The 27,301-nt window shown below is 34.2% G+C and overlaps 3 protein-coding genes across 3 annotated transcripts in view; 2 read left to right on the top strand and 1 right to left on the bottom strand.

Moving 5' to 3' along the window:
* Positions 1-37: 37 nt before the first annotated feature.
* Positions 38-6,661, bottom strand: LOC117117409 (programmed cell death protein 6-like). Its single transcript, XM_033261724.1, has 5 exons — positions 6,517-6,661; positions 5,254-5,315; positions 4,674-4,877; positions 3,969-4,078; positions 38-1,012 (listed from the first exon to the last, which is right to left on the bottom strand). The coding sequence occupies exons 1-5, from the start codon at positions 6,612-6,614 to the stop codon at positions 911-913; spliced, it is 576 nt and encodes a 191-aa protein (XP_033117615.1). The 5' UTR covers positions 6,615-6,661; the 3' UTR covers positions 38-910.
* Positions 6,662-8,846: 2,185 nt separating this feature from the next.
* LOC117117401 lies at positions 8,847-16,492 on the top strand. The gene is made up of 8 exons (XM_033261711.1): positions 8,847-8,975; positions 10,065-10,281; positions 11,029-11,078; positions 11,366-11,436; positions 12,073-12,294; positions 13,114-13,281; positions 14,184-14,298; positions 14,744-16,492. Exons 2-8 carry the CDS (start codon positions 10,130-10,132, stop codon positions 15,043-15,045), a joined length of 1,080 nt encoding a protein of 359 aa, XP_033117602.1. The 5' UTR covers positions 8,847-8,975; positions 10,065-10,129; the 3' UTR covers positions 15,046-16,492.
* Positions 16,493-18,930: 2,438 nt separating this feature from the next.
* LOC117117404 (neurogenic locus notch homolog protein 1-like) overlaps positions 18,931-27,301 on the top strand; it is a 24,495-nt gene continuing 16,124 nt past the window's right edge. The window contains exons 1-4 of the mRNA XM_033261713.1: positions 18,931-19,889; positions 20,992-21,048; positions 21,243-21,578; positions 23,605-23,718. Coding sequence (XP_033117604.1) covers positions 19,829-19,889; positions 20,992-21,048; positions 21,243-21,578; positions 23,605-23,718 — 568 coding nt within the window. The 5' untranslated portion in view covers positions 18,931-19,828. The remainder of the gene's footprint in view (positions 19,890-20,991; positions 21,049-21,242; positions 21,579-23,604; positions 23,719-27,301) is intronic.

Here is a 27,301-nt window from a genome sequence, read left to right on the forward strand (position 1 = left end):
TTGAACACTTGAAAATAAGACAAATATTAGTCATGTATTAAGCTTCAAGAATAAATTTATTCAATCCATAATACAAAAGAAACGAACTGATTACAGTATCAATTAGTTTTTGTGACGTCTGTGCATGCTATTTCTCATAACATGTGGGAAAATCACAAGTATTTGTGACATGAAACGTTACAGAGCTCAAGTTAGCAACATCATTAGGATTATCCTTTACAAAGAGTATACAAAGAAAATAACATACCAAAGTTAATAAAATTTATTATACAAAAGAATGGGTTTTAAATATATTTTTAGTTGGACTACCACAAAAATTATTACAAATTATTAACTGCTAAACTTTTTCCTCTTGCTGTTAAAGCAATAGTAATACTAATTCCAAAAATATTTAAATATTAAAATTAAAATTATACAGTTAACTTTCAATTCAATGAGTATTTATATAGTGCTGGTATCCATGCTTATGGCACTAATACATTCCTTGCACAGTTAATTTGTTCATGTATTTCTCGTTAAAATTATGTATATAAATTTTTCTAATAAAGGTTGTAATTCAGTGTATTGCAAGAACTTGTTCATTATGAATACCTGGTTAAAATAATGTTTAATAAAGGATTGTTCTCTTTATAAAATATTCTAATAATGGCTGTATTAAATTTAAAGCAATTGCATAAGCTTGTGTGATTTATAATTATGCAAATGCACTCTTCGATGGAGAGTAGCAACCTACAGTAACCCCTCCACCCAAAAAAAAAAAAAATTAAATTAAAAAATAACAACTGTTTCAATTCTCCATCACAACAGACTTTTCTAGGCCCTCTTGATTTATAATTTTGTATCAATATATACACACAGAAGGCATTGCATGATTGTTAAGGCAAATTATCTAGGCCTAGCTCGCTCCTCTTTATGCCTTAGTGCTAAAAACTAGCGTCAGGAACTGTTCATACGAAATGTTGATCCAGCCATTTTGGTTGGTGTCGTACATACGGAAGGAACTGGTCAAGGTCTGAAACGAAAGAAGCAAATATGACAATTATTACTTACAGGTGACAATTCTTGGATCCTGTAAATGTTCCAATTAGTGCCTTGACGCTTATAAACATTTTGGAGGCTTCAGTGCGTATTCAAGAGTGGCACAAATTATTGTAGTACTAAATAAAATGGTAGCATGCATTTTGTACAAGCAGTCTAATTGAATGGGGAGGGGCAGGGTAAAGGCAGGAGAATAACCCTTAACTCGCATCATCATTGTGCTGAATTGCGTATGGGTGTGGTCCGTGAATACCTAGTGGCCGTAAAGAGGTCCTTATAGTAACTACATTTTCATATCCTTGCACAACGACAGGGGCTGAAATCCAGAGCATCGGGGTAACTACTACTCTTCCGAAAGATGCAATGGGTTCTTTAAAGTGCACACAAGCCAGATGTGTACACTGGACCTCCATTTTAAGTCCTTATCCGAGAAGACTTGGTTCTACCAACCGAACTATGGCTAGGAGCTGCTGGAATCAGCACCGATATTAAGGCTATAGTTAGCGGCGCCCATGCCTTATTGCTAGGCCACTTGACTCGCCCGTAATTTGAATACATCTCAAATAATAAAACACTTATTTGTATCATAGAGGTTGTTACATTACTCCGTTGTTTGCATATTGGTTAAAAGTACCTTTCAGATTCTGAGGTTGAGTTTACCGTAGCTTTCGCTGTCCTCTCTCTGTGGTGCTTAATTGAGAGAGCGCCACTTATGGGGAAAATAAAAATCGCATTCTGAGCAGCCCTTGAAAGAAATGCTTATTGGAACATTTACAGTAAATTATTCTCTTGATTTCATATCGATCTACATTGTATTTCCTAACATTAATGTACAAAACATGGAACTGAATAACCTCACATTAATGTTTTTCATGCTGTTTTAGTCTACACTTCTATATATTTGCAGGAATTTTATGACCAACAACTGAATATGCTAGCATGCTAAGTAATTTAAATATAACATCACTTTCTCCATCCACTAACATAAGAAGCTACATATGCGTAATTATAATGCATCCGTTGTATTAAAATTATTGCAGTTGGTATCTAATGTATCTAGCTTGTATAAGTTGCCAGTGTCATTAAAATAAAATTCTAAAGATGGGAAAAAGAAGAAAAAGAAGGAGGTGGGAGAGTAGGAGAAAATGATTATAGTTTTTAATATTCTTTATTAATACCTTCGCCTCTCCGAAGGAGAGGTGAAGAGTATACAATAACACATGTCTGTGTGTTTTTCTTTCAGGGTGCATAACTCAAAACTACTGGACCGCTTAACTTCAAATTTTCACACATTGACAATGTTAAATGCATCTCGATCCCCCTCAAATGTGTTAGGAAGAAGCAGATTTTAGCTAATTCGAGCACATTGTCTGGCTTCATTTGGCTGGGTCAAGCCAACTCGAGTTGATAGACCATGTGCCAGAGTAATGAGTTTGTCAAATTTTGGCTGGCGGATTGGAAGCAGTCTGGCTAGCGTGCAAACTCGTCAGATTGATGGGCTTGCCACACAAGGCCTATGATGCTAGGCCTCGTTAATTTTGGCTAGGCAGAGCCAACTCGAGTGGATAAACCGTGGGCCATTATTTTTTCAGTACATAGATATGGCACAACAGGGCAAGGGTTTGTAATCTCAGATTATCCTGTCAAGTCTGTAAACATTTAGCGACCCTGACCTCTGCCAACATGCTCCTTGTTAATTTATCTGAACAAACAAACAAACAAAAACTGCATGCGGAAAAACTATTAAGTAAATAGAATCAGTGTGTTAGGAAAGATTCTTTATACCTGTTTAGCAAAACTTATTGCATGTCAAAAACTTGATTTTGACAAACATAAAATCTTTACTTTTTCTTAAAGCATTTTATCAATCCAACTACTAAACTTCTTACAACAATCTCAACAAACCAAACGAAAGGATATTAAACAAGGGTCAAAGAGTACCTTCTTTAACTCACAATTTAAAAAAAATCAATATAATTAAATATTTAGTCTTTTGGCCTAGTTATGCAAAACCATTCTGCAAAATGGGAAAACTTTGTTAATCCATCTAAAACATAAATGCTGAACACAGGTATAAAAACACAGACACAAAAGAAAATTAAGTTAAGAAAATGATTGCAATGAGCAAGCAGGAAAAGAATGAAGTGATTGGATGTGTATACCATGAAGAAATCTCTGCTATGACTTGACACTAAAGACCATGGTGAGAAATTGCTCAAACCCGATGTATATCCAGCCATCTTGGTCGTGGTCATGGTAACGGAAAGCATTTGTTAAGCTCTAGCTCAATACAATAAAGAATAGAAAAAGTGCATAATACAAATAATGGGAAATTTCACACATAATACATAGGAAACAGACACCACAGAAAATAGACATCCGTGTACTAAAACCACACAAATCAACTCACAGTGAATGAAAATTGAGGCTTGTTACATAACATTGTTTCATTAATGTATATAGCCTGGGATGGACGATTCAATTATTTCCGAGGTAAATCCCCAAAAGAAAACTGGCATATATCAGTTCAGTAGAAGTAGAAGTAGAAGTGGTTTGACGCAGCGGGTGCGATTTGGTTTCCCAACCTTGAAGTCAGGGTTTCAATCCCTCGCTGTGTATTTCTGGTGTCCTTGAGCAAGACACTTTATCTGCATTGCTTCTCTCCACCCAGGAGTCTAGTCTAAATGGGTACCTGGTGCAGTTGCCTGCTCCTGCGCTGATTTCCAGCAGCAACACTTAAACATGTGGACCCAATGACCAGGGAAAAGAACTGCGCATACCACATGGGATAGGTGCATTATTAATGCCCGTACCAGTACCAGTTCAATCAGGTAAGTATTCACAAAATAAACACGGTTACAGACGAGTATAGAGGTCTCTATTTTAATTCTATTTTATTCTTTCATTGTCAATATGTTTAATCTATTTACCTGTATGACAACGCAGCACTGGATGAAGTCATCAAACGCGATGACACCTCGCCCAGATCTGTCAAACTTTCGGATTAAGATGTCATAAAATCGATCAGACAAACGATAACCTATGAGAAAATATGGTAAGCAATCGACAGGTTCAATGCACGGATCTGTATTTGTGACTAAATATAACTTTAATTTTAGTTTGTTAGCTTGTAGCTGTTATAAGCCAACGATAAGTGATCAAGAACTGAAATACCCTAAATACCTGAATAAGCACTGCACTGAAGCCTCTAATCATGGACCTATTAATAGGTCCATGCTCTAATGTTGCAGCACTTATTCAAGGATTTACGGTCAATGGTTAACATTTGAACATGAAGGTATATCAAAGATTTATTATTGACAGCTGTAAATAATAATGAAACCTATCTCAAGATAATTAATATATCAGCATGTATCAAATGTAAAATATTGTATAACACTTTTAGATGGTTATCCCAGATAATAAATTTGACTCTGTTTCTCTAGTTTGTATTTGTTGCTTTTTCATGTGTGACATCGAACAAACAACTAAATCAAATGTACCATTACACATAACATAATCTTGATAACATAATATTATAACAGTATTTATGTTATGATCTGCTTAAACCAAGCCTCTTAAAGGAACCATAACACTTTATTATAATATTAGCTGTATCATCCTTGCATTCTTACCAAAATTCGTCAGGGCCTGTTTCAATTCATTTTTATCAATAGACCCTGAGTTGTCTTTGTCGTAACTACGAAATGCTGCTTGCCAATCTGTCACATACTTCCACAGACTTCCAAATTCTTGAAAATTAATAGTACCGTTATTATCCCTGTCAAACATTCCAATCATCAAACGAACAGTCTCAGGATTAAAGGGGGTCCACGTTCCTAGAAAATAAAATGAGAAAAAAAAACAATAGTTGTAGATTATTGGAGTTGACACACCACATTGTGGTTATAGAAAAAGATTGAAAATCATGCGACAATATTGAAGCTTGCTGGTTGCTTTCAGCCTAGCGTGCCTTGCATCAGCGGACAATCAGTAAATTAATTCGCACTCAATGTAACCCATGCCTGACTCAATCCCAGTTTGCTAATTGCTAACAGAATTCTAAGCGGATTGTCATTGAAAATGGTTGAAAAACGTGTGTTAAGCACCATCGTGTGGCATTTCATTGGGCGACGTCAGTTTTAGTTTTGAAATTAAAGAGCTAATTATGAGCGGAATATATTTTTTCCCAAATTCCTGATTGCCTAGGCTTACCATTTGAAAGAGCCTGCTGCAGTTCATTCACAGAGATAGCTCCACTTCTGTCTTTGTCTACTCTATAAAAAGAAAATAAATTTTAAGCATTATTATTGTTTTATTTTATTTTTTTTTTTTACATTCAAACTTCACATGGTACATTTACATTTTCTCTCCATTTCAATGCCGGCAGGAATGGGTTTTCCCATATAACTAATTACAGGCGTTACAGGGAAACAGTATACTGTACCATAGTTACCAACTGTATCGCCTCGTGCGGGATGGTCCCGCATTTCAAAGTGATTTTGGATGAAACACGCATTTTGCAGAAACACATGCGTGATCAGATAAACTAAATAAGAAATTTTGCCTCATCTTTCTTAGAAAACTGAATGTAAAAAATATGGAAGAGAGTAATAAACTGCACTGGCCATGGGGCAATATTGGTATAGGCCTTTTTCACACTGCGGTAGACATCTTCAATCGATGACAAACAGTACTGAGCAGCGAAGCGTAACCAATAGAAATAACATAGCATTTCGACCATATTTTGGGAGGTCATGTTACTTAAAAAATCATAAATCCTTAAAGGAGGGCCATATCAACATAATTTTTTCTTTAAAATGTTCGCAAAGGATATATCTAAGTACTGTATGAGTAACAAAAAATTAAAATTTGTTTAGTCTGTCAAAACTTAATTGAAATAATAGCAACACGCACTATACAAAATCGGTCTTCTATTTTCCAGTTAAGTTTTGACAGACTAAGCAAATTTTTTTTTATTCATACGGTACATAGATATATCCTTTGTGAACATTTTAAAGAAAAAAATATGTTGATACGACCTCCCGTTAAGGATATATGAATTTTTGAGTATACAATAACATGACCTCCGAAAATATGGCCGAAAGTCGAAACGCTATGTATGTTATTTCTGTTGGTTACACTTCGCTGCTCAGCACTGTTTGTCATCGATCGAAGATGTCTACCACAGCGTGAAAAAAAGGCGTATTTAGGACCTTAAACTTGACCCACAATGTTCGTTTTTTTTTCTCTTTTTCTAGGCCTAGCCTGTGTTTCACCAAATATTTCCCCGCCTCTCAAAGCGATCAAATTGACCTATCACTGCCGGTACGCTTGCTGCCATTGCCAATTTGTGGGCGTGTAGGGCCTAGGCCTAGCCAAGGACGTACATATAGGCTCCCTTCTTATTTAGAGCTAACAAACCTAGACCTACACGATTTTAATTGAAATAAAGAAAATATCCAAAAGTGGTCTTACTTCTGAAATATTCCCCAGAGATCAACACCTCCTGGTTGTGGAGGAGGCTGTTGTTGATGATGGTAATGTTGCTGCTGATAAGGATTGTTATACGCCATGTTGCTTTGACCTTATTAAAGTATATTATGGAACGCCATCAGTACATTGCAAATTATAATATTTTTAATTTTTATATTATAGGCGCGGCAGCCGATGAATACTGTACCATCTGAGTACGCGTTACCATTCCTTTAAATTAACACATACACAAGATGCTCTACATAGTCTCTTTTTCGGGCTTATGTTGTTTTTTTTTGTCATTTTTGCCATAGAGAAACATCCTGTCACTTGAGAATCGAACCCGGGACTGGCTATGGAGGCAAGCGTCATCATAACGAGCAGCATCTCCACTATTACTCTAGTTAGTAGTTCCCAGAGAGAGAGAGAGAGAGACTTCTACTATATCCACCTTCCGCACTTGCCAGTTTTTTAGGAGACTGTGTTGGGCCTTTAGTACATCGAAGTTATAGACTACGGTAGGTCTAAAAATGAGGCTGTGCAGTATATCACAAGACATTCGTCGGTAACAATGAACCAGTTAGTCGCCATTAGGATAAGTTTAATCGTCGCGAATTCATTTAATTTAATTCGAAACCGTCGATTTTCAGCTGTTTTCGCTATTTTTCGCACATTTCTCTTCATATCTTTACTTCTACTTGTCGGATTTTCGCCATTGTTGTTTTATTCTATTCAAAATTTAATAAAAGTTATAGTAAACTTAATTTTAATCCATAAGATTGCCAAATCTCGTCGGACCTTTAATTTTGTAACCGTGGTTTTCCAAAATTTTCCGTGTAAAACCTGCGGTTTTAGCAGAAATGTGGCGAACCGCCCGCTGATATTAGGCCGATTTTCGGCATTGTTGTGGCAACACGTAGCTTTATTTATAGGCTACAACATATGTACAAATCAATTTGATTGGTTAATAAACGACGTCGGACTTTTTATTTATGTAAGAATCAACCAGTAGCAAGTCAGTTTAGAAGCCAATGCTTTAGAATAGCGAATGAGTATTCGACCGTATTTTCGAGCAGAAACAGCTAAGCTTTGGAGTTAAAATTTAGAATGTTAATTGCATTATCTTGAAATATTATTTTGATTTTTAGTTTGTGCATGTGTAGATGAACGTATAGATATATTTTTTAATGTATTTACATAACAAATATAGTAGTTATGACAGTTTATAAATGACGATATTCTGCTAGGCCCACGTATTCTCTTCGGCGAAACTCCGGTTTCAGATCTGATAATCAGACCATACCATTTTCAATGGGTCATGCAAGTGCATGGTAGAATCATCTGTAATAGGCACATTTCTACAATGTTAAAAAAATGTATTCCTAAAGAAGTATAATATTAATATTACCTTTCTGTTTATTTTTAAGTACTATGAGCCTGCACCTACAACTTTGTCTACATTCACATAAACTAAATACCCCTATTTTACCATTGGTACATTTCGCATGCTTCAACGACCAGCCATTGAATTCGCTTCGACGCGTAAGGGGATTATCAAACCCTACGCAAGGGCAATTTTGACCAACTGGGTGATCAAACTTATCCTAATACAGAGCCCCCCCCCCTTTTTTTTTTCGTGGCGCTGAGGCCATCCCGTAGTTACCAAAAAGTGAGAGATTTGAAATGCGTGACCAACCCGGAGACAGCTATGGCCCCCAGGGGGTCCAGGGGCGGAGTCCGGTGGGGCCCGGGTTTCAGTTACATTAACGTTTGGTTGTGCCAAGGTAATTCGACAATAGGACGCACATCTCCGCTCTCGAACATAGCGCGTGCGTATAATCCTTTGATCTTTACTACTGTGGCATCGACAATCCGATACTAGTTCGTGTACGGCCGTGCGTGCCATACGTTTTATGGTGTTAGTTACTATTTTATTAATTTTGGGTACTTCGCAATGTCTGTTACATCTGATTTCTTTTGACCACGAGCTTGTTAAATGCTTCTATAAACTGCAATTTAATTTGTGAAAATTAACCAAGTAAACGAAAAGTTATAGCAATTGAAAATTTACAAATTTTATAAAATTTCATGTTCTTATGTAACATTAGACTGTCATTTTGACAATGTTGGACTAAGGTGCACAAAGCGAACATTTGAATCAGACCACCCGATTGCCTAAAAACTATAACTAAAAGTGCACAAATTATTCAATTACTGATTATCACGCTGATGTGTGCGCTATACCCTCTCCAGGTATTGTGCCAGTACAAGCATTGGCAGCGAATGGGTGATGAAAGAGCGCTGTTACGTTGATGTAACAATAAAAGCACTGATGGCGTTCCATAGTGTCAATCAGTACTCAAAAAAAAAAAAAAAACAAGAGGTAAAGCCTCAAACAAGATGGTTGCTAGGCCTGGCACTGGTCACTTGTCGAAATCTTAATGTAAACAAATTCTATAAAGGTTTGTATCATTTGGACAACTTTATATATGATCTGTAAATCAAAATTTTTTGTCCTTCTCAATGGGTATTCCACAAATTGGTTGCTACTTTTTTAGGCCTCCTCTAACTAATCTGGTACATCTGCAGACGATCGGGAGCGTTCAACAACCGTCTCATCATTCTCACTGCTCAGTTGGATCAGTGGCCTAGGCCTAGGCTAGAGTAGGCCAGACATATTCAATATGTTTGCTGTTTTGTTGATAGTTCGAGCAGCTTGTACATTTTGAGAACTTTACAAGGATTTCTTTGCACAAATTGGAAATTGTGCAACACATGCTCTGGTGCGCCACCCCCCCCCCTTAAACAAAATAAACACTTGCAATCCCCTCCACAGCCCTCCACCAGTCCCATTGAAAATTCTTTAATTGATGTAAAGAAAGTTATGTTCACAAATCACCTTTATTCATTTTATTTTGTGAGCTAGTTAACCCTCATTCACCTTCACACCACCCCTTCCCCATTTCTCCATTGATTTGCACATTTTGATCTTATTCTAAACCACAATAATTTTATTTTATGGATGAGTGCCCATGTTAGTGGCTGTCTCTTATACACATCTAGATGTGTATTGGATAAACATGGATCTATGTGTTGATGAGGAGAGGGGTGGAGCGAGTACATGAAGAAGTTTTTGTGTAATTTTTTTAAATTGTATATTTTTCGTTAATGAGTAAATAGTATTTAATATAACATAATTGGGGCTACCCATCAAAAAGCGCAATTTGAAAATACTTTTAAAAATGTTTATTTAGCTCATCGTTTGAGTGCCTTCACAGCTCACCAAATCTTGTCCACGCCTTGCCTTTGATGTTCTTCACAAAATCTTCTAACTCTTCCGAAATTTTACACAATATGATATGGGCAAGGTACACTCCTGTTGCATCTTATCTTTGGAATCTTTCATTAGGTCATCTACGTATTTTAAACCTGCACTTAAAACTCATCTTTTTAACAGCTTACCTTAACATAAACTGCACCTCATCTTTAAAATTGGCGCATTTACAAGTTTTTATTTTGTTATTATTAATCAAGTTTATCTCTATCTTTAGATAGTAGTACGGTATTGCAGATTTTCAACTTAAGTCAGTCATTAAATGGCTGAAGAATCAGAAAGATGAATCGACATGCGAGATCCGGTAGTGCTGGCATTGATAGTAGGGCATTCAGGGAAGCTATAGCCAGAATGCGACAGGAGGTGCTAGAAAGTAGAGCTGAAACTCAGAGAGTTAAGGACCAACTCAACTGTTTGATATTGCTTATAAAGCGGTATGGAAAAATGTTAAATTCTTCTTGTATTTATTTAATGGTCTATTTTTGTGAATACTGTACTGTACTTACAGTACCAGGATACACCGATAAATGGCTAAGTTATGCACATGTCATGCCAGTTAACCTTTCCACTAAGCCCTGCCCCTGGGATGCCATTGCTAAGGTCCTCCAAATCGGCAGTGTAAAAACATATATGCAAACACATACATTTGTGGGACTGCTTGTGAGTTTGTCAGGCATGCCCATATACCTGCCACTGTTCTGATTGGTCAGTTGTTAAGTTGATTGACATTCCAGAAAGGTTTATTATACTTTCCATCCCATAATAATAATAATAATAATAATAATAATAATAGATGGATTTATAAGCGCAAATAAACGATGTCTCTATGCGCTCTGGACTAGATGTTGCACTTTTTCATAACTTTCTCCTCCGCTGAGGGTCACTTTATGTCCTCTGCAGCCTGTAAACAGGCGTACTTTCATCTGACTTGTTCCACCACCAGAACTATAGGAGCAAGCCGACCGCGAACCTGTGCGGATATTGTTGGCTAATCTATGATCACGGTGCCCCTGCCTTAACCACTCGGCCCTTTAGCTCGCTCATGACATACGCATACATACACATGCAAACACGTGGGAGCAAAACATGTACAGTATGATTGTCTTTTTTTGGAATGTGAAAGTATGAAAAATGCGAGTTATGCTATTGTTAATGTTATTGTGTTGAAAAAAAAAATATAGATCATGGAATGGAGACAAAGCCGCAACCGTGCATGTTTCAAATATTGTGGGTAAGATGTTTTTTTTATGTTTCCATTAATGCCATGTGAAACTCAAACCATGTGTAAAAGAATAAATTAAAAAAAAAAAAAAAATTGGTGCCAGCAATTCAAATAATTTAATCAGCTTCATAAGCTAAATGCAGGCATATATCTTAATTTTTGAATTTGTGATTATAGATTGTGATGATATTGTTATTGATGATAATAATAAATATTTAAGAAAAACATATCATTATCATCATCAGAATCAAAGTTATATCATAATCATCAATAATATTATTGTTATTATTTCATAGGTATGGCCCCTCCAATGTTGCTAATGGAAGAACCTGTTAATGAGCAGAATGAAAAATATGTTCCAGGAAAGGTAGTAACCATCCCATCCCATACTTCATATATTTAAATATCCCCTCATTTCAGCATACTATAGATCTCTGATTTTAGGTGTAGTTATGAAGTGGAGGGCGGACTATATGGTGTAACTAATGAGTACCACAAGATTGGCTAATCAATCAAACCTATATTACCGTATTTATTTGAATAAACATCCCATGCAATTATTATTGATTAGGGTTTCTGAAGGGGGTTTATTTGAGGGAGTGTTTATTCCAAAAGAGGCTCTTGAGGGGGGGCGTTTATTCGAGTAAATACGGTATTACGGTCAACAAAACACATATATCTCAGACAAAATTTTGTTGATTGATGCATATCTAATGCATTTTAAAATGTTTTTTGTGTACATTTGCAGTATATGTATATATTTATAATTCTGTTTCAATTCTGTAAGTGGCAACATACAAAATAAAATAAAATATACAGTAATCACACAAATGAGATATGCTAGTTGGATATCTCATCCGTTTTTTGTTTCTTTTTGTCAAGCTTTGATCAGCGCATCAAAGCCATCCCAAATTCGGACGGCTTTAATGCGGTATACGGTATATAGATTTTACAGAAGTAGCATATCTAAGAGCATAGCCATTAGTGTTGCTTCTTATTTCAGTCAAGAGCGTATAATCACTGGGCAATGCTTACGCTAGGCCTCCTCAATCAACATTACAAACATCTAGAGGTTCATGCTCTGGCTAGGGCCAAGGCAAGGCTCGAGAGTAGGCAGAGCTACCTAGAAGAGCAGCTAGCCTACCATCGTGACTTGGTTCTTCAGACAAAGTCGATGTCCTTTTCTGTTCCAGTAAACAGTGGAAATTTCTTTGTAACAGAACAGGTATGTAAATTTGAATATTATTTGTAGATTTGTATAATATTAGATCACAAAAATTTAATAAATCTTTCCCAATTACAAATGATTTTATTATGAGTTTTGTAAATAATAATTTAGTTATAAAATTTTAAATTACTCTAGTAATTTACTGTATTTATTCAAATAAATGAGTCCAAATGAGACTCTAGAGTCTTATTTGGAATAAACGCCTCCCTTGAATAAACACCCCGAGGCGTTTATTTTTTCCTGGTATAAACGTCCCCCAAATGACTGTAGACAAATCTAATGCAGTAGAATTACATTATTCCTAACATGGTTGAAAACAATAAGTCTTTATGAATAATAACACATTTTGACAGTGATTATGTGTTGCAGTTCCATATTTATAGTGAAATTAAGAGCATATTTCAGTGTAATTTTATAGTGTAATTATATGTATTTATTTTACACCAAAAAAAATAAGCACCTTTCTCAAATAGATGCCTCCTCTGAGTAAACATCCCCTCAAGAACCCTTCTTAACAAAGACACCCCGGAGTGTTTATTTGAATAAATATGGTAGATAAAGCAATTGTACCAAATAGATATCATTGTAATTTGTGGTAGGCATACACAGTTTGATTTTAAACCAATCACAACATAACTTTCATTGTATTTGCCATTGTGTATTAAGTTTGAGGATTTCAGTAGTTAACGCAGTGTGTTATTATTAGAATAGTAAGTCATAATAATATAAAAATACCTTTTTAGGTGGGTCACTGTTAGAGCATGAGTCACCACAGGGTTTTCGGTAACTGGTTGTTATGCACTTTTGATTTTCTAGAAGGAACACAAAAATGGCAAGTTGGCAGTACTAAGCAAAGATAAAAGACCTGTGTCTGGAAAATCCACTTTCCATGTTACTAGTACTGAAACACAGAAGGAAGCAAGTCCAAATGATATGCTGGATATAATACTGGACACTAGCTCAAGAACAAAAACATTCTGCAAAGTAATAATAATAATATTATTTGAAAAACAACATGCTCGATATAATTTGTATTTTATGGCGAAGGCTGTTTGGCATAGCAGTTTCTATACTGCTTATGAAAACCTACAGTATACTTTGTTGGTGTCTGATGATGTGTAAGACAAAACAGTATATATAGTGCCCTGTATGTAATAATCATTAAATGTAGCACCATCTGTGTTATTTTTTTTATTGTAGTGGAACTGCTATAGATTACAGTCGTTGGTCGGTATACTGTAGCTTCGCTATAAAGAAATTTATATTGACAAATTCACTTCATTTTTATGAATTTTAGAGTATAATCGGCCTATACATTTTATAAAACATTTTTATGATGCCGAGATAATACAACTTAGACGTAAAAAGTGGATGCTCATGCCTGAGACTCGCGCATTATGCGTGAGAGTTTGCAGGTGTACTACCTCAACATTTTCCCATCCTGTTATTAACCATACCCAATGTTGAATAACCTCAGTGATCTGGTGAGAACTGGTGTTCCAACATAGTACGTGTATAGCTGAAAACTACTTAAAATTACTTACTTTGTGTATTTACATTGCTTTCAACTGAGAACCAGACATTTTTTACTTGTTAATTATTACCAGATGTAACACATGACTGCCTAGCCAGCTACTGCCTAGCAAAGCAGTGGCTGAGCTGACTGTAAAGGCATCTTTTCAGTCTAAAACATTGTAGTCTAAGTTGAGTGTCGCTACACTGCGTCCCCAGGGACCCAGTCCAAATTTCCACAGTGTATTTACATTTGAGGACAAATAAAGATTTAAAAAAAAAAAAAAAAAAAAAAATTTTAATACCAAAGATACAGGTAGATGTAAGTATGGTAGGCATACACTTACTTTGTAACCATTTTATTTTTCTTTCAGCCCGGCCTGTTTGATGCTAGCCAAGTGGTTGGTGACCGCCCAAAGCCAAAGCGACCGGTAAGTGGACAGCAGCAAAGGAAGGCTGACAGTACAAGAGCAAGACCATCAAGTGCAGGTAACAGTTTAGAGTGTGGCTAGTATCATTATCAATTGACCTTCAACTGATTCAAACTAAAAATTTGGACTTTGTTATAGTTGAGTATAAGTGAGATGAGGCTATTGCAGGGGTAGATTTAGAAAGTTAAAAAAAAGAAAAAGAAATTACTGATCGCCCAAAACGCCTCAAATGTTATTTCCGGGCACCTAGAAAACTAAAATTTGCTGAGGGTAGTTTTGTCTCTTGATCGTACCCCCTTCCCTTTAGACACCTCTAGATCTGCCCCTGGGCTATCGGCAGATAATGGATGCATGGCTGTTTTCTTTGTTTAAAAGTCAAGTGTTATGGGGCTGTCTGATAATATTCGTATCTTTTGCTTATAATGTAATTATGTTAATTTATTCAATAAAGATTGATTCCCTACACAGATAACTAATTGCTTATCAAACTTTTCTGTTCCTAGTTGTAACAAAGGGTGAGCGACCACTGAAGTCAGAGACAACTCGACCTGTTTCTACTGGAATATTCAAAGGTCAAAGAGCTAAATCAGCAAAGGTCAGAGGCCATGAATCCAATAACACCAAGACACTACATTCTTTAATTAATCCTACAATGTCAAAGGTGAAATTTGACAAAAAAAATATACATCATAAGGACTCCATATCGGACGATTTGAGGAAAATGGAAATTATGGAAGAAGAATTTACGAAGACTACTAAATTATTACAAGAAAAACTTGGTATACAGGGGGGTGGTATCATTTGAGGTTTAGACATAGAGTTATAATAATTTAAGAAAATGATATTTATGTAATGCCTACCCAAAATATGATGCCACATGATAAAGCTGTCTAAAGTGCAAGTTTTCCATATATGGGTGTGATATGACATTGTCATGCCTATATATGGGCAATTCATATATTTTTCACCAACACCTTGACACCTTAAAGTTGACATATACTAGAGTGCTAACTAAGCAAATAAGACTAAGTAACATTTGTGTATTTTTGCCTGCAAAAGGGATTTGTCTTCCACAATTTGTCATGAAAGCCAAAGGAACTTTTACTTGTGAAACATTTTAACCTGATGTGTCAGTTTGTCACCAGTCACCAGTTTTATTATTTGTAATAAAGCTCTCAGTTCATGCATTTAAAGTGGCCATTTTCATGGTTAAGGAATGTAAAGCTTAATCCATCCATTTACAAATATTTATATTTATTTTTTTCATTATATGTGTTGTAGGTTCAAGTAGATTTTCACGATAAAATATACATTTACTGCACATTGTAATGTGTTGTCAACAAGACATGTCAGGTTTAATTGTTTGCATGTAGTGTAAGTCAGTTTTAGAAACACCTGGTTTTTGGTTTGTGTATTTATTGGAAAGAGATAATAGAGAAGATGGTACATAGACAAGGTGGTAAACTGAAGGGGGCACAAATGTCAGGATTTAGGGAGGTGGCATGCCAACCCCGATTCCCTTTTTGGAAAGTAAAAATAAAAAAAGAAATTATTGATTGCCCAAAATGCCTTGGAGGTTATTTTTAATTTCTTTCCGGGCATCTAAAAAAAAAGAAATTCCCAGGGGCCCCCTAAGGTAGTGGTGTCTCTCGATAGACCCCCTTTCGGACATCTCTGCATCCACCCCTCTCCTAACAGGTGCTGACTGTCATTTTATCTTAATGAAAAAAACCTGTGATATCCATCCTAGTACTACTGTATTGAGAAAACAAACAAATTGTTTCATTTCAAAGTGTAGACAAATATTCCATCCAAATTAGCAGGCTGTTAAGTATTTTGTAACAAATGAAATGTAGTGTTAAATAGTCAGTGTGCGCATAATTTACATGATTAGTATTATTTCTTTTTACTTTTTGTACATGGTTCCAGAAAACCTGTAGACTTGGATATACCTGCATTGATGGTGCAGCAACTCCAATGTTGGTCTTGGATTACTAAGAGTTGCCCAGCCCCACCATGGTATTTTCTTTGGGTAACAAGTGAGGTAACACATGGGATTTTTACTGTTCCTAGTGAATGGGTTGATATTATGAAGTGATTTGAGTATTTGTCCAGACTACTGTATCTCAGCTTCCCTATAACTGAGCAAAATGTTATGCCTATGGCACCTCTAGGTGGCTAGAAATGGCACTCTCTTAGATTTATATGTACTGTATTTTTCTTTTTTCTAATTTTTAATAATAAAAAAAAAATTAAAGGAGGGATGGGGAAACGAACCGTTCATTTCACTGTTACCTGATTACCCCCCAATCTTCCCCAGCTACCCGGCAACTGCTTATAACTATCAGAATGGCCTAATCCTGTTAAAGCAATTTCATACTTCTATATACAGCAATTGAATAAATTTAACATTTAACCTTGGTGGGGAACATGGGGATGGCGACCTTCATGCCCACTGGACAGTAGATATACCACTTGGTTTGAAGTAGCATAATCCAGTATCGTCTGTATTTTATAAAACGAAAGTAGTCGAACATTAAAATTCCAATATATCAGTTAAACTTGCCTAAGTCGAATAATTTTTTAAGTCGATCTTATTTTACATGCCAAATTGTTGTGTTTTCCATTAATTAACGATCTGTAAGTTGAGTTTTATCAATTTTAACAATTTTTCAATGCCATTTTGGATTGGACTTCAACCTCTTTGCGCTTTACATTAACAGCAAATGCCGGATCAGAATTAAAAGAAAAGATGATGGGAAATGAGCGAAAATCTTCCTTTTTACACAACCAAATCAAAATCAGAAATGTATCAAAATAATAACTGGTTAATTTTATGGTTATCAACAAAATGTATCACAACCAAATATAATTTTAAAACATTTTAATAAATATCAGGTTTGAGCACAGGTTTTGAATCTTGTTATTATCACAATGCAAATAAGTTAATACATTTCAAGACAGATAAAGACACATAGACTAACAAATGCATTGGAATAATTTCAAGTTCTCTGCATTTTGTCTGTGCGCAATATTTAAAATGGTACCATGAATGTGACAGATATACATAGGCCTACCATATTTATTCAAGATTGTTTTGGAGAAGGTGTTTTTGAGGGGGCGTTTATTCTAGAGAGGCTTTTATTTTTTTGGAAAATGGATATGCATACACTCAAATAAACGCCTATTAATTTCACCGTAAACTGCAGCACATAACAGACCTTTCTGGAGTGTCAATCAAACTTAACAACTGACTAATCAGAACAGCGCAATACGCGCCGTCTTACAAACACACGTGTTGTCCCACAAACGCACGTGTTCGCGTACGTTTTAACACTGCTGTCTTGTGAGACCTTAGCAACAATATCCAAGGGGCGGAGCTTAGCGGAAAGGTTCATTATCTACAAAATGTTAATACGGTTTCAAAAGGACATATTTATCCCATGCTAACAAATGTAACTCTACAGGAGTAGAACATTAATAGAATGTGTTGAGAATGATGTTGCTTCCATTAGATTTGATAACATTCATGTAGGGGCGTTTATTAGAGGAAAAATTTATTCGAGGGAGGCGTTTATTCCAAATTAGGGCCTAGGCTGTAGAGGGGGCGTTTATTCGAATAAATACGGTATTACCAAACGTCATGCTGTAACACATGTTTTCTGTGCTTTTCCTATCACTTAATGGAAGCGGCAAAGAATATGTATGTCATGGGTGCAAGTTAAATAGAACTTCAATATCGTCATCATTGCCACTGAAATGTTGCATTATTGTCATGTATGTATTGATCATATCGGCTCTGAAAATTGCATTCTGCCGTGGACGCTACACAATCATTTTTGATTGATTGATAGATAGATCAATGCAATTATTTCACATGATTTCAAAATCAATTTTACATTGAAATTGAAGGCTAGTCAAAACTTCAAATATATCTTTATATAATGTGTGTGCCAGGCCTATTTGTTAAGACAACGGTATGGTATTGGATCGTAAGAGTCATCTATCGAATCAGGTCAACGTGAGGTAAAAATAGAACGCATGAATGTATACTTAAGTCTATAATCAATAGGCGGAATTATTGTTGTTGCTTTATTTAATAAAGCAACAACATCCTAAAAATAATAAATATGCCTTGGGTCACAAGTTTTCAATTGATTGAGAAAGTTATTTTTATTTCAAGGTTATATGAAGTTATTAAAAATTTAATTAAACTCGTTTAATGGTGGTGGGACTGGTGTGGTTATACACTCTATCTCCATGAAGTTTAAATCTTGTGGCTGGCCCTTAAGGGGAAGAGTAGCGGCTCTACATGTTGTCAACTGCTCTTTCCAGGCATCAAGTTGCCAAAAATGTGGTTCGCCAACCATGGTTTTTTAAGCGCCTCTTCCATTCCGTTCCTATTTAAGTGTACTAAAATATAAATGATTATAAAAATCAAATCAAATCATTTATTGACTCTATACAGACACCATTTACACCAGCGGCACTCAGGAGGTCCGTCAATCATAACAAATAATTTAAAAGAAAACAACTTAACTAGAAAAATATATATATTCTTTATTCAGCAAATATATACATATACACACACATATAATTATATGTATATATATATATATATATATATATATATATATATATAATGCTGTTGTGTTAATTGAGACTTTATAAAGTATAATATCACATAAGGTTAAGCAACAACCACTTTCCCTGGCCCGAGGTTGGTCTCTTCGAATTATTAAGTAATAATACTCTTCGTATTATTAAGTGTAAGTCAAGATTCAAGATTGAATTTATTGTCACCTATAAAAAATATAAATGAACTTTGTATTCCTCTGATTATATAATAACACGATTTAACATACCCATCACAATAAATATAAATATAAATACTACACAAAATACAATAGCACCAAAAACTAAACAATGGAAAGTCTGAAACTGACATTGTACTTCAAAACGACAACATTTCAAAAAACCCCATTAAATGAAATAAAAAATAAGGTCTACATAGAACCAATAGCAGGTAATCAATTTTCAGAAGACAGTTATGGACCATTATGCCGAATATAATATTTTTATCACTTGAATTAGATTATAGTAATAATAATGTCAATATCTATAGCGTTGTTGTTGTCGCCTGGATTCTGGACGGGTCTGGCCCGAATCTACGTTGTGCAGAGAACGTATGACGGCCACGGATCCAGCGTTACATCGTCTTTTTATAGGAATGACTCTTCATAATAATACAGACAATAGTAAAAGTCGATCGATTTTGAGTTTAATTTCTGCACTCGGTCCTTAATTAATATAAATAAATAATACAAGTCTGCCTATGACTGTTTACGGGAGCATACATAATTTCCTTCGTCAGAGCTTGTTCATCTCTGTAATTGTAGTAACATGTTCTTCTATCGATTTGGAGTAATTTAAGAATCGACAAACTCTGTTTTCAGTTAACTGTTTGAACTCGTCTATTTCAAAATAACTCTTCACACAAACAACCAGAATGATATAGCTCAAACTGTTAATGGTTATACCACCTCCATGGTTATACTCGTGGTTATAAAATAATTATCAACTCAAAGATGAGAATGTTTCGTACAGCAACGTGTATTTTTAGTGCAATCTTTTTTTGTATGACTTTAGGTAAGTAGAAATATCAATTACAGTATTTAGCATTTCGTAATAGTTTCGCATACTAAGTATTTGGCTACTGCGAACTGCTGTAGCTACTACACTATACTACTACGCTAAAGTCCTGGCCAGACTATCAAATTTCATTTGACAAAAAACAGTTTGTATGTCCATATATAGTCATGATATGCCTATATATAGTCATGATATGCCTATATATGGTCATGGTCTGATAACATCATGACCATATTTAGGCATATCACATACAAGAAACATTTTGAGTACATTTGTTTCAAGTTTGTGGAGTTTCAACTGTTGGCTGTTGAAAGTTGGTCAAGACTGGGTAATGTTTTTTTTTTCATCTGTGGTATAGGCCTAATTGTTATGTTATATTTTCTTTATATTGAATATGATTGTTTTGTTAATTGGTTTAGAGAACACAATTACAGTATGTAAATATACTCTTGGTGGTACTGTCTGGCCGAGTAAAGAAATTTATAATATATTTCATTGTGCTAAGACAAAATACCAGTAAATGAAACTATGTTGATAATAAAGCTCGCAGTAAGTTAACATCCATTGTGTTTGGTTTATTAACGATCAAAACAGTTCTAATACTAAAATGAAATTGCGCATTAGCTACAGAAAACAATAAAACTTTACAGCTTGTGAGAATATTTGGATATTTGCCTATGCCAATATACAATGCAAGCAACAGGATTTTTTTTTTCTTAGATGTACAAAATTAATTAAGTTGGAAGAAAGAAACATTGGAATTTCAAATTTCAAACTTAAATTCGTTCAGATAAAGAAAATCGTACTTATGAAATATACGTTTTCTTAAGTTATTAGGGAGATTTCTCAACCTTACGAAAATTACAACGAATACGTCATTAACTTTGTTGTCATTCGTGTCTAAAACATTCTTGACAATATGCTGTACTAGCTGAATGTGATCCTTGATTCATGTAAAAGGCATGAATCGTCTACGTTGTAATGGATATGCTACTGTAGGGGAAGGGTTTGCTAAAAAATTGATGACGTAACCGTATTCGTTTTCGTAAACTTGTGAAAACTCCCTAATAACACCCGTTTTATCCAAATTCATCATTAGGTGGAACAGTCAATGCTCAGACGACTGCGGTTACAGTATCTGAACAACAGAAAGAAGGTAGGTTAATAACAATGATGATGATGATGATGATGGTGATGATGATGCTTATTATTATTATATTCATAATAATGATAACGATAATCCTATAAATAAAACATGCACTATTATTGAATCTCAAATTGTTATTCATTATATTTTTCTATAATATTTTATATTTATTAATATTATATATAATTGTGTTGTGATTTCAGTGAGCATACGACTTAGCGGCGGAAGTTATCCGTGGGAAGGACGGATTGAAGTATATTATCGTGGAGAATCATGTTCCTTCTGGGGCACTTGTGAAACCGTTTGGTCTTGGGGTACTGTCTGCGATGACCATTTCGATATATCGGACGCGCGAGTTGCTTGCCGTTCTTTAGGCTATCAGGATGCTCTCAGTACAGGCCATTTTGGAGATGGAAGCGGTGAAATCTGGCTTGACGACCTTGGCTGCGGAGGTGAAGAATCATATCTTTGGGACTGCTCGCATCTGGGATGGGGAAGCCATAACTGCTTTCATTTTGAAGATGTTGGTGTAGTTTGTGGTAGGTTTGAAATAACAGGTAATTGTTACACAGTAGATCCCCTATTTAGAGAGAACTTTGGGACCAAAAATAAGCGTCTACATAATGGGGGCGTCCCCTGAATAGGGTTACCGAATTTAGGGGTGTCTGAAACGAGAGGAAATAAGGAAAAAAATAAAGAAAAACTATTACACTAACAAAAATCAAATGAATTTTAGATATCATCCAATTCTCTTTAAAGATACTGTCTGCCAAAACAAAGCTTTGATGTGCTGTATCGCAAGCATAGGCTGGCCCCCTATTATTTCGCCATGTAAATCTTTTAAATTTAAAAGTATCAACTCAGCTATAAACTTTCATGCAGAAACAGATCGAAAAAACAAAAAGTTTTCACAGATTTAAAGACGTTTTTCTACATAATTCCTTAAATTAATTACCAGCCAATTTAAGGACGCAAACAATAATGGTTAATGGTTATTAATTTATAGAGCGCAAAATACAAAAAGTCTCTAAAACAAAAAAAAAAAAAAAAAAAAAAAAAAAAAAAGTCTCATACAATACGGGAATTACCAGCCAATTTAAGGACGCAAACAATACGGGAAACGTATATTTAACTGTCCGTTAATTAACGGAGGAAATCTTCTCATTCTAGTAATTAATTGTAGTAATAACTTACTTAGATGTATAAATTAGGCAATTAAAATATGAAATTAATATATATATATATATATATATATTCTTTATTCATTTATTTACAGGACTACATTCGTTGAGAGCTATGCTACGCGATGTATTATTGTCCTTTATTAAACATTGTATTTACCTTTCTTTGATGATTTATTATATATATATATATATATAGTATATATAGTATATATAGTATAGTATTAGTATAGTCATATATAATCCTTAATATATAATAATTTTATATATTATATATATAAAATGTAACATATGAAGAGTGAAATCGTTCTGCGGTAATGCTTTGTACTAATATATCAATTTTAAACGGAAGAAGAGAAATCTGTGAGTGCGAAAAAATCGCCTCAACCTGGATTCGAACCCCGGACCTTCTGCTGTATAGTTAACAGAAGAGGAATCTGACAAAGACAGAAAAAAAAAACTCAACCTCCACTTGGACACGAACACGGAGCTTTCGCATAGCTTATATGGCGAACGTCATAACCACTTGACCACAAAGGCATTGTGGTGGTTTATGAGTTCTTTTCATTCTTTTAAAATGTCTGACGTCACGATTTTGATAACGCACTATTTTCGCACGTGGCCAAACATTATACAATTTGTCTTAATATGATTTTTGTGCGGGACATACCGTGGTACACCTGTAACCCTAAGTCTTAAGTGTTGTAAGCGGTGCGCTTTGAGGTCAGAGGTCACTGACCTACCTTTTTGACCAAATTTGACTAATATCTATATTTTAGGGCACAACATTTGATAACATGCATATTAGAATTAGGCTCATTTTAAAGCTGAGGGCTGAGGGATCATAATAGTGATTATCACTAAAATTGATTTTGGTAATTATTTTGCAAAATATGGAGGAAAAACTTCATTTAAAAAAAATTTTAGGTAAAATTTCATATTTCTATTTTTATTAATTACCAATATGTTAATTACAATTACTTTAGATTTTCGTTTTTCACTAAGACTTCGAGTATGTTGAATATAAACATGACTCTTGCCATCAGTTTGATACATACGGTAATTTAGCTCTCTATGACAAGTGGATTTCGAGATAGCTTTTTTGTGATAAAAATTGAGTGAAAATCACTATTTATATTACTATTTATTATATTTAAAAAATAAATATTCTTCCATTATTCGTAGAGCAATGCCTATTACCCACGCTGATTGAATTGCCCGAAAGAGTCCTCTCTCTCAACACTTTCATAATGTCAATGTCCAGGAAAAATACATTAGTTTTCTTTAAATATGATGAGTATGCCTACTATGAAGTCCAATATTGGAAAACATAATTTTCGTTCGGTTAGTATATAATCATAGCAATTTTGATGTTTGTATATAGATATTGATGACTGTAGCTACTACTCTCCTTGCCAAAATGGTGGAGTTTGCAGCGATAGTATTGGTTCGTACACTTGTACATGTCCTATCGGCTTTGAGGGAACTGACTGTGAATGTAAGTTTGTAATGTCTGAATGTATGGCTATAATTTTCAATTTCACATTTTCATAGTTTATTATCATTAATATTATTATTGTTATTATTATTTTTATTATATTTAGATTATGATTATGATTACTACTACTACTACTACTACTACTATATTATTATTATTATTATTATTATTATTATCTTTATTATTATTATTATTATTATAATTATTATTATTATTATTATTATTATTATTATTATTATTATTATTATTATTATCTTTATTATTATTATTTATAATCTGTAGCATGCAGAAGTCCTGTAGACTATGCATAAACACACATGATTTGAGATCAAAATGTTGTAGTCAATTAGGGTAAAAAGTTCTTATCATTGTGGATGTTGCAAGCCTGCAGATGACACACTTATTTCAAATCATGAAAGCATCAGACAACCGATGGCCTAAATAAACGTCTTCGGATCGGAACCTACCGGTATGAAAAACAACATGGATCATCGAAGTCCGAAGTGATATTAATTTATATTTCAGATTAATTGTTGTGGGAAAAATAATGAATTTTACAGACGTTTTCCACTGCCACGCGTCTTTTAATAGACAAAATGTGGTGTTTACGTATTTCTGCATTATATATATGTGTTATATGGAACACCAAAAGAGCAACATTTAACGTTCATTTCTAAGGATTAAGGCTATATGAAACGCCATAAGGGAAATTTTCAACACATTCAATTTTAAAGTACATAGTCGGTTAGCAAACACAGTAGAGTTTTGTTAGCACGGTCGGTTTTCGGGTTATCAATGAGTTACAGTAAAATTCTGCTTTAGCTGCCCCTGACAAAAATATGTTATGGTAGGCCTATATTGTGTAGACCTACCTATATTGAAAATCATGTTAATTTTAATTTTAATGCGAACTAAAACGTTTTTCAAAGAAACTTATGGAAAGATCTGCTTTGAAAATCATGCAACCTATCTTTTTTAGTCGTCATATTGTTCTCTTTTAAATCTAAATTAATCGCGAGCATATTGTCTAGTCACTATAATACTAATAACAACAATAATAATAACAATTTGTATAACACAATACTATTTTACTATATATATATATACTGTCTCTTATACACATCTAGATGTGTATAAGAGACAGGATATATATAGTGATTTATTTGACCGCTGCAGAGAAGAAATTTATCTAAAAGAATGTCGTAAAACGATACAATTTTTTATTTTTACAATAGTTCAACTGCAGTGCCAAATCTATTCTATGCCTCACTAGTAGGCCTAACTGTGCGTCTAAAAGCCTGGGGAGGCTTCCTTTAGCCACTAGGCCTTAGGGAGGGCCTAGGTCTGTATTGATTTAAAATGGAAATACAGCTTGTTTGAATACCGGTAATTAATAATAGGCCCTAAATGGTATAAGGCTAAGGCCTAGATAGATCGTCATTGCCTAAGTGTGTCAAATAACCCCTATTAAGGGGACACTTAATTTTTTTTTCATTGTATGACAACATCTACAACACTCTAAAAATAAGAAAATTTCATTAAACTATACATTTTGACACCTTTTCAGCAATAAACCAAAATTTTCTCCCCTTTATGCACGAGTGAATATCAGCATAGTTACTGCATGTGTTACTTTGTAAACCCAGGTAAACCAATCTTCACTCTTAACAATGGGTATTTTTTGTCTTTGTTTTTCGTGTATTTCATATGGGATTCTAATCCATATCAAAACATACTGTATTACTCTATTCATGCTACATCCATCTAATTGAAAGCTCTAAAGGGATTGTTATTATTTGCAAATAAACCAGTATTTATTTACCTTTTACACATTACATACATATTAATCATATTATACTATTTGAAACCATATGAAATTATTTTATCATTTAATAGAAAGCAATATTTAAAAAAAATATATTAGTCATCAACATTGCATAATGAAACGATATTGAGAATATATAAAACTGAGATAAGAAATAGTAACGAGATAAACGGCATGATTCTTCCAGTTTCTGGTAAAGAATTAAAAATTTGTCAAGTAGCTGATGATACGACAATATTTGTAAGAAACAAACAAAGTATTGCCACTGCATTAAATGTTGTAGAAAAGTTTTGCACCACATCTGGCATGAAACTCAATAAAGCTAAAAGTCAAGGACTCTGGATTGGTGCTTCCTAAAGCCTGCAATGAAAACCCTGCTGAGATAAACTGGCCAAACACGCCCATAAAAATTCTTGGAATCTATGTTGGACACAATAAAGAAATTTGTTATCAGAAAAATTGGGTCGATAAAATTATTCAATTAAATCACACATTAGAATGCTGGCAAATGAGAAAATTAACTTTCTTTGGTAGGGTGACTATACTGAAAAATTTAGGCCTTTCAAAATTAATATATATTGCTAGCGTACTTGAAGTACCTTATCTTCAATTTCACATGGAATGATAAAAAAGAAAAGATAAAACGAAAATCCTTAATTTTAAAACAGAATAATGGTGGAATTAACGTCCCTGATTTTGAATCAATATGCACAGCTTTGCTGATATCATGGGTAAAACGACTGTTAAGTAAAGAAGAAGCCAATTGGAAAGAAATTCCTCTTGCGTATATCAATAAAATTGGTCCTAATTTGAGTGCGCTTGAAATGCCAAACCTATGTAAAAATATAGTATTAACAAATTTACCAAAGTTCTACACCAAGGTCGTAGTGGCATGGTACTCCATCGGTGGTGGTAGAACAAAGTATCCAACTTTTACAAAGGATATAAAAGAACAAATCAGATGGAGTAATCCTTATATTAAAATTAATGATAAGTCACTATACTTCAAAGAGTGGATAAATGCTGGTATTATTAAATTAAAAGATTTATTAATAAACTCAGAAATATTATCTGAAAACACAATCAAAGCAAGATTAGGTAATAAAAGAAATTGGATTGCACAATATTTTCAAATAAAAAAAGCCATTCCTAAAATTTGGCTGAACTTATTGAAAAGTGACAAACATACTGTAAGTAGTAAGGAGACACATGCTGAACCCAGTATTTATATAGAGGAATCAAACAAATACATAAATATAGAAAAAAAATAGCACTAAAGAGTGTAGACGATACTTAATTCAAAGAAAATCAATAAAACCAAAATGTGAAGGTAAATGGAATAGATATTTACAGGTAATAATATTGATTGGGAGAAAGTATGGACAAAACAAGTTAAAGACATAAAGACTCCAAAAAAGCTGAATTTAACTTCAAATTACTACATAGAATTTTACCAACTAAGAAAAGTTTATATCAATGGAAATTAGATGATTCACCATTGTGTGTAAATTGTGCAACGATAGCTGATGAAGAACACATGTTAATCACGTGCAAAAGTCCAGGAAACTATTGAAATAATGTTGCATCTATATTTAAAATTAAGATTAATATTACTTTCAAAAATGTTGTATTAGGTATAGCAAAACAAAACAACATCACTAATGAATTAATTGCAAAAGCAGCTTATACAATTTATACAAACTGGTTATACCCAGTAACAACAGATCCATGGGTCTTATTTTGCAAATTCAATTCAAG

Source organism: Anneissia japonica, unplaced genomic scaffold (genome assembly GCF_011630105.1).
Source record: "Anneissia japonica isolate Jap-2015-1 unplaced genomic scaffold, ASM1163010v1 scaffold1509_len713820_cov188, whole genome shotgun sequence".
NCBI classification, from domain to species: Eukaryota; Metazoa; Echinodermata; class Crinoidea; order Comatulida; family Comatulidae; genus Anneissia; species Anneissia japonica.

Coding starts and splice junctions, on each gene's coding strand:
- LOC117117409 (XM_033261724.1), bottom strand. CDS start 6,614: ATGGCGTATAACAATCCTTATCAGCAGCAACATTACCATCATCAACAA. Junction 4,878..5,253: donor GCAGCAGGCTCTTTCAAATG/GTAAGCCTAGGC, acceptor TTTATTTTCTAG/GAACGTGGACCCCCTTTAAT. Junction 1,013..3,968: donor AGTGCTGCGTTGTCATACAG/GTAAATAGATTA, acceptor CTTTCGTTTCAG/ACCTTGACCAGTTCCTTCCG.
- LOC117117401 (XM_033261711.1), top strand. CDS start 10,130: ATGAATCGACATGCGAGATCCGGTAGTGCTGGCATTGATAGTAGGGCA. Junction 13,282..14,183: donor GAACAAAAACATTCTGCAAA/GTAATAATAATA, acceptor TTTTTCTTTCAG/CCCGGCCTGTTTGATGCTAG. Junction 14,299..14,743: donor AGCAAGACCATCAAGTGCAG/GTAACAGTTTAG, acceptor TTCTGTTCCTAG/TTGTAACAAAGGGTGAGCGA.